Below are 7,791 nucleotides of genomic sequence, written 5' to 3' on the forward strand. Positions count from 1 at the left end.
TCTGGGAAAAATGAACACAGAGTGGGTCCGATGGCCAGTTATAATGCATACAGCACATCCATAAACCCGGGCTGCTTTCGGTTGAGCCCCAAGCATCCTGGCACCATTGATGTATGCATCTCTTATTAGCACCATTTGTTCAACACACACGTGCTTGTGCATGTACACGCATGCACATGCACATACACACACGCACAACCAAAAAACAGTACATCACCAGAAACCTAAAAACAACTGTTTGTCTTCCCAGTGTAGCCGAAGGTCTACAGAGTATATATACATTTTGTGAGTCTCACGGAATCACTCAGACACCCATTACGATGTCAGAGACACGCCAAGGATGAAGCACAGGGCATAAATAACACAGTAAATCGGAACTCCATTTTTTTTTTTCATTTCCTCTCCACTTTTAAATAAACACTTCTGGTAGGCCAATGGGAATTATGGACTATAGGTTTCTATTTTAGCCTAGGTCTGTCTCTTCCCTCCCCACCCCCCATCCTTGGCACCCGAATTGTATGATCTTCCCTAAAATGCCACTGGCCCAGGCTGCATTCCTGTCTTAGGCAAAACCTCCAATTAAAATCAGCAGGGAGTTTGCTTGAATTAGGAGTCCCAGCCGAGGCTCCCACCCAGGTGGCTCTGAGAGGGAGGTGTGTGCCTTTGAAAGCACTGATGGGAAGCCCTGGGTGGCACAGCCTCCGTCCTCCAATGACGAGCAACTCCACGCTGTGTCACTGGGAGACCTGTCATGTCGCCAGAAAATCCTGGCTGAGGCAACGACAGGGCCTGCAGGCGAGCAGCGGTGTCTCCATGGCCCGGAGCCTAGCTTCTCCTCCGTTCTGGGGTGTAGCGGGTAGGAAAGGAACAGCAGGCAAAGCGAGGGAGCACTGCGTTTGGATACAGAAATGCTGAGCTCTGGTGTGCCACATCCGTGCTGTGTGACCATGGCAAGTCACAGCCCCTCTCTGGCCTTCAAAGCCACATGAGTAAAGTAGAAATCACCGGGGAGTCCCACCTCATGGGCCTGATGGGAGGAGAGAGGGGCAGCTGCCCTGATGTGGCAAGCACTCAAGAAACCTGGGTCCACCCAGGTCTCTGTGCTCAGTCTGAGCAGGAGGGAGACGGCCGGACCGGTCCAGGGCAGCGTCTCGGTCTTCCGCTTCTGTGGTCCAGGCTGCTTCCTGTGAGCCTCAGTGTACACGCCGGTGGGCTTTAGAAATAAAAGCACCTCTTCCTGCCCTCCCTCCCATCCTCCTTTTGCCCTCCCCTCAGGCCCCGTCAGAATGAATTGAAACCCCATCCAACAGAAAGATGCTGATTTAGATGTATTGGAGTTCAGCTTTGGCTGCGAATGGAAGATGCTTTGGATCCCCAGGGACAGAGAAAAGCATTTTAAAACTTGGTCCTCGCTGCCTCCAACTGACTGCCTTACAGTGGGGCTGTGTCAGGCCCCGGTGAGCCCCTCCCTCCAGCCGGCCTATTAAGCCGTCCTCTGTTGCCAGGGTTGAGGCAGGCTGTCACCAACTAGCCTGGGAAGTGGTATTTATAGATCATAGTCCCTCCTACCCCTGGTCCCCAGCCTCTCCCTATGCACTAGTCCTGAGCTCCAATTATCTGTGAATGGCGGAGAAGGATCCTGGCAGGTCCAGAGGAAGCCAGGCATGTGATAATAGGCCCTTCCCGTGCTCAAACTTTCCATTATTTCCATGTATCTCTCTTTCTGTGGCCTGCTCACTTCTCGCTTGCCTCTTGTCATAATTTTACACTGTGGTACGTTGTAGAAAGTGCGCCCTTGCTGGAGTTAGGGACCCCGAAGTCACTTCATGACTTGAGACAAGTTATCTCACTGCGCCAGGCCTCGTTGTCTTCATGCAGCTGGTTGGCTATGCTGCTCTGCTCCAGCACAATGCCTGGTATACAGTGAGTGCTCAGTAGTTGTCAGCCACTGATTGCCTTGGCCCACTTCGGGTGCTGCCTTCTGTTGAGCATGGCAGGGTTTCTGCCTATCGGTAATGACTACCTAGAGCCCTGGCTGCAGATGGAGAAGGGATAAGAGGGTGATCTGATTCAGGTGGCGTCCTCATTGTTGGAAGTTGCTTGTTAAGAACAAACACACAAACTGGAATGAGCGTGTATCTCTGGTTTTGCTCTTCTCAAGGTTATTAAAAAGCAAAGGAAAAGTCACTGACCTTGGGAATCAGAACTCAATAGTAACACTGCCTCCCATCTGACCCCCTCCCTCAAGGACCACTCGTCCTCACATAGCCCATTGAGTGCCCATATTCCGTGAGTTATCACAGTGGCTGCATTTCTTTGTTTCTGTCCTCCCCACTCTAATTTCCTCCCATCACCTTTCCCCTCTCCAGGTGCCTCCTGCATTGCCCTGTCTGCTCATCCAGCTCCTTCATTTCCCCCATCAGCTCCAACACCTCATCCTTTTCTCCTCCCTGATCACCCTTCCCCGAGCTCCACCTCTCTCCCTACTCTTCCCCCTCCCTGCACGCTGCCTCTTTCTAAGTCCTCTCGCTATATCATTAATGCCTTCATTGATACAGCCCACAACCTCCTGATTATTCTGAGGTCAGGAGATGCAGGTGCCATGCCGCTCGCTCACGCGCCTCAGAGGGCCTCTGTCCGCAGTCCCTCCCGCCGGACTGGGCTGGAATCCTAATGCGCCACTAGCCCCTTTGCCTGTTGCAGCATGACCAGGAACTTTCATCTTTTTAGTCCGCCCCCCCGAGGATTCCGAGAGTTCAGCCACAATCAAGCATTGATTCAAGGAGTGGGGGCTGCGGCCCTGACAAAGGACCCCAATGATGAGACACGAGAAAGGGGGCGCTCTGCGGGGTTATAGAGTGCCTTGCAGATGGGAACAGAGGAGCTCTAAATGGGGTACTGTCCTGTCACTTGGAGAGGGAGTGACAGGGGCAAGTGTGGGCCATGTGAAAGAGGCATTTTGAAATTAGGCTCTCCTCAGATGGAACCGTGCAATCGGAGACGTGTGGCGGGTCCCCGCAGCTCACAAAACTATCGGATGACTCATAGCCAATATTCAGTCAATGTTCTGGTCTGGGAGGTGGGAGCCGCAGAGCTCATTAGCATTCCAGCTGCGTGGCCTGAAGGCCGGGCCTGCTGCTGTTCTCCAGGCTGGGATGGGATTGGTCTCACGCAGCAGAGAATGGGGCTGAGCTGTGTGGGTGGATGGTATCGAAAACTAATACTGCAGTCCAGAGGGGAGAAGGGAAGGTAGGTTTTCTTAATGAAAAACAACAAAAATATTAATTTTGTTCATTCACTCAGCAAACACTAATATGGAGCCAGTCTCTGCTCTGGGCTAGATGTTCAGGGAAGGAGATACCCCCTCCTCCCCACAAGCCTTAGAGCCTAAAGGGGAAACTGACAAGAAAACCGGTGTTCTGAATGTGGTGGGGGTTTTATTGCCAGAGGCTGGGTGGTTCTATGGATTTAAAAGGCAGAGCAGTTTCAAGGAGCTCACTAATTATGCCTCCATTCCTCTCAGCTGATAAGCAACTCATTTCAAAGCACAGCATCCTGGGAAGCTGGTTCAACAGTATCGATTTTCAAATGTCCCGTATGAAAAACTGGTTTTCCTCAAACTCCAGAGAGATAGTGAAATCCCTGAGTGCCTCAATACCTTCAAAGGAACAGCTTATTCCCTGGGATAAGAGTATTATTATTATTACCTCTTCAATGATTGTTCTATGCTGGGCTCCGGCCTTTAAATATCTCACTCAGTCCTCTCACCCACCACAGAAGATGGGCTTTATCATTCTCATTGGAGATACGGACACTGAGGCTTACAGACATGAAGTGACTGGTTCCTGGTTACAGAACTGAGCTCGGAACTCGCTTCTACTTGGGCCAACACGCACACTTTTTAACCTTAGGCTCTAATGCCAAACCGACGGTTCCTGAGCGTGGCCATGGTGGCTTAACCATAGGAATGATCGGGTAGATTGGCGGTTCTCAACCTGTGGGTCGCGACCCCTTTGGGGGTCAAAAGATCCTTTCACAGGGGTCTCCTAAGACCATTGGAAAACACATGTATAATTACATATTGTTTTTGTGATTAATCACTATGCTTTAATGATGTTCAATTTGTAACAATGAAATTGGGGGTCACCACAACATGAGGAACTGTATTAAAGGGTCGCGGCATGAGGAAGGTTGAGAACCACTGGAGTAGATGATGGTTGACCAATGCAAAAGGGCTTCTGTTTCCAGCTTCCTAAAGTGGGGATCATGTACCACCTTCATCATCATCACCAGCACCACAGCCCATTGCAGCCTTAAGAAGGGCTTTCTTCACTCTTGCTTGACATTTAATGGAAAAAGCCAAAGCTCTGAGCCAAGAGACTTCTCTATTCGCTCACTTAGTCCGTCCTTTCATCTCTGAGCTTCTATTGCCACGCGTCTAAAATGGAGCAGGGCAGTCCCTTTGCAGGAATCATAGGAGCTAACTTTTATCGAGCCCTCAATACCTATCAGGTTTGGGGCTAAGCTTTCACATAAAAATGCATGTAATCCTCCCTGCAGCCCAGTGTGGGCGGCATGATTAGGAAGGAGAGGGAGATGCCCAGCACCACTACAGCTAGTTGCAGGGTGTTGTGAGCCTCAAGTGAGAAAATGGGAGTGAATGTGCCCCGTGCAGGGTAAGAAGCACAAGGCGTGTGTAAGGAATCATTCGTAGCTTGAAAGTCAGCCAGGAGGTGACTTGCACAGGAATGAGGAAAGATGCGAGGCGCTAAGCTGACTGCCTTGCGTATTTTTACCTATTCTGTTGCTTTCTATCTGGTGGAGTATCTGTCTTTCCTGGAACGTCTCCGTGGCTGGGATTTGGCAACAGGTTGGCTATCGTTTACGCAGCGTTGAGGGGCAGTGGGGAGGGAGACCTAGACATACAGGCTGTGATGGAAATTCCACTGAGTTGAGAGGAGTTCTGGGAAAATGGGGGTAACGAAATCTTTCTTACCTGTTGGAGAAGCCACTGTCAGGATCATATCAGGTCATCAGTATGGTAGCACTTCGCCATCTGTAGAGTGATATAAAATATAACTTGTTTTTGTTGAGGCTGAATGTTATATAACCGCCTGGGAGAATCTGTGAGGGTTGAAACATCTGATGCAGGTTAAAGCTACTTTCTATTGCTGATTTTTCCCTTTTTTCAATCTGTTGTCATCCAGCAGGGGTGTTTGAATTTATACATTTTAATTTTCTGAATCAAATTTATGTGGGGCATATGTATAATGGAATCAAAGAGTTAGAAAGGGCCCAAAGAAGTGTACTCCAACCCCTTCACTTTACGGATTGGACAATGAACGTACAGGGGAAAGTCCTATAGCTGGCCTGTGGGTTACAAGGACTGACAATGCCCTCCTCCTAACTTCCATTCAGAGCCCTTTCATTAGGGTGTCTCCATGTACATTATCAGTTGGACAGTCGTCACTCACCGCCTGCCCATGGTGGCTAACATTCTCCATTCTCCCTCTGTCCCCAGGACGATTCAGCAGTGGCTGGCCAGGGTGCAGTCGCTTCTCTACTGCAATGAGAACGGGTTTTGGGGAACCTTCCTGGAGAGCCAGAGGAGCTGTGTGTGCCACGGGAGCACCACGCTGTGCCAGCGCCCCATCCCCTGCATCATCGGCGGCAACAACAGCTGCGCCATGTGCAGCCTGGCCAACATCTCGCTCTGCGGCTCCTGCAACAAGGGCTACAAGCTGTACCGCGGCCGCTGCGAGCCCCAGAACGTGGACTCGGAGCGCAGCGAGCAGTTCATCAGCTTCGAGACCGACCTGGACTTCCAGGACCTGGAGCTGAAGTACCTGCTGCAGAAGATGGACTCGCGCCTCTACGTGCACACCACCTTCGTCAGCAACGAGATCCGCCTCGACACCTTCTTCGACCCGCGGTGGCGCAAGCGCATGTCCCTCACGCTCAAGAGCAACAAGAACCGCATGGACTTCATCCACATGGTGATCGGCATGTCCATGCGCATCTGCCAGATGCGCAACAGCAGCCTGGACCCCATGTTCTTCGTCTATGTCAACCCCTTCAGCGGCAGCCACTCGGAGGGCTGGAACATGCCCTTCGGCGAGTTCGGCTACCCGCGCTGGGAGAAGGTCCGCCTCCAGAACAGCCAGTGCTACAACTGGACCCTCTTGCTGGGCAATCGGTGGAAGACATTTTTCGAGACAGTCCACATCTACCTGCGCAGTCGGACTCGCCTCGCCACCGTCCTGCGGAACGAGACCGGCCAGGGCCCCGTGGACCTGTCCGACCCCAACAAGAGGCAGTTCTACATCAAGATCTCGGACGTGCAGGTGTTCGGCTACAGCCTGCGGTTCAACGCCGACCTCCTCCGCAGCGCCGTGCAGCAGGTCAACCAGTCCTACACGCAGGGCGGCCAGTTCTACTCCTCGTCGTCCGTGATGCTCCTCTTGTTGGATATTCGGGACCGAATCAACCGCCTGGCCCCGCCGGTGGCCCCCGGGAAGCCCCAGCTGGACCTGTTCTCCTGTATGCTGAAGCACCGCCTGAAGCTGACCAACAGCGAGATCATCAGGGTGAACCACGCCTTGGACCTCTACAACACGGAGATCCTCAAACAGTCCGACCAGATGACGGCCAAGCTCTGCTAACCGGCCACTCCGGGCCGCGGGACGTTCCCTTTTGTTGTACAAACAGTAACAGGACGAAAACCAAGCGAAGTACATAAAAAAAAAATTTGTAAAATGTAATTACTATTCGAAGAGACAGAGGAAACATCTTCATTCGTGGGACACTGAACACGTTCTAGCGACTGTCTGAAACCGTGGGGCATGTTTGTTACTTCTATACTCTGTCAGGAAGGAGGGGTTCAGCCCTCGGAGGAGCGTGGAGGGAACTGGAGTTGCTTCTTAGGCCTCAGGTGCTGGGTGGAGGGGGAGGCGGGGAGAGCCTATGCAATGGATTGTAAAGGTCTCTGCTGTGCAGGTGCTAAGGTGACACGCGAAGGAGAAAGCGAGCTATATGTAATGTACAACCGACACTGCCATTTTTCCTTGTGGGAGGAAATGGACATAGATAAAGAAGATATTTCTTCGGTTACGATTCCTTTCCTCTCTATGCTTATTTCTTTGTGGTTCTTTTGACTCATTTTCACACAAGGGTGGTGGATACAGTAATAGGGCTATCTTGCCTACCTCACGTCTTTCATGGTGAATACACTGAAGCTGGACAACTGATGGGATTGGGGAGGGCGGAATTCCCATAATCACACAGGGCTAAAACAATAACTACCTTAGACGTCAGCAGTCGAGGGCCTCGATTTCTCTGGGAATAGACTCAGAGAGAAAGGCATGCCCCTGGCTACACGTAGTCACTGCCGGCATGAGGCCTGAGTTCCTGGGCAGGCCCTCCTAAATCATGCTGCCATGTTCCTGTGTTCTCCAGGCTAAATGCCAAGGGACAGAGTATATTTCAGTCTCAGGTTGTTTTCATAGGTTTTTTTTTTCTTTTAGTCATGAAACCCCTTTCACCTACTTTCTCCAAAAACAGAAATTATGTCAGATTTCCTAGAAATACCACACATATTAAAATTTAATTTGAATAAAAATCAATAACCTAAATCAAAAATAAACTAGGGGAGGCTTAACTAGTGCATTGGTCTGCCAGGCTTACTTCCCCAAGGAAGTCTCTCAAAAATTATTTTTTGGATTAACTCAGAATACGCACACATCCATAATGTAACACTGCCATTTCTTTGGCATCTGTGAAAGCTGAGAAGCC

At 50.8% G+C, this 7,791-nt stretch overlaps 1 protein-coding gene across 1 annotated transcript in view; it reads left to right on the forward strand.

Annotated features, from left to right (window-relative positions):
- The window catches only part of BRINP1 (BMP/retinoic acid inducible neural specific 1), a 150,232-nt gene extending 143,122 nt beyond the window's left edge, over positions 1 to 7,110 (forward strand). Inside the window, exon 8 of the mRNA XM_059657831.1 lies at positions 5,522 to 7,110. Within this exon, the coding sequence (XP_059513814.1) occupies positions 5,522 to 6,662 (1,141 nt within the window). The 3' untranslated portion in view covers positions 6,663 to 7,110. The remainder of the gene's footprint in view (positions 1 to 5,521) is intronic.
- The last annotated feature ends 681 nt before the right edge of the window (positions 7,111 to 7,791 follow it).

This window comes from Myotis daubentonii, chromosome 11 (genome assembly GCF_963259705.1).
Source record: "Myotis daubentonii chromosome 11, mMyoDau2.1, whole genome shotgun sequence".
Taxonomy (NCBI): Eukaryota; Metazoa; Chordata; class Mammalia; order Chiroptera; family Vespertilionidae; genus Myotis; species Myotis daubentonii.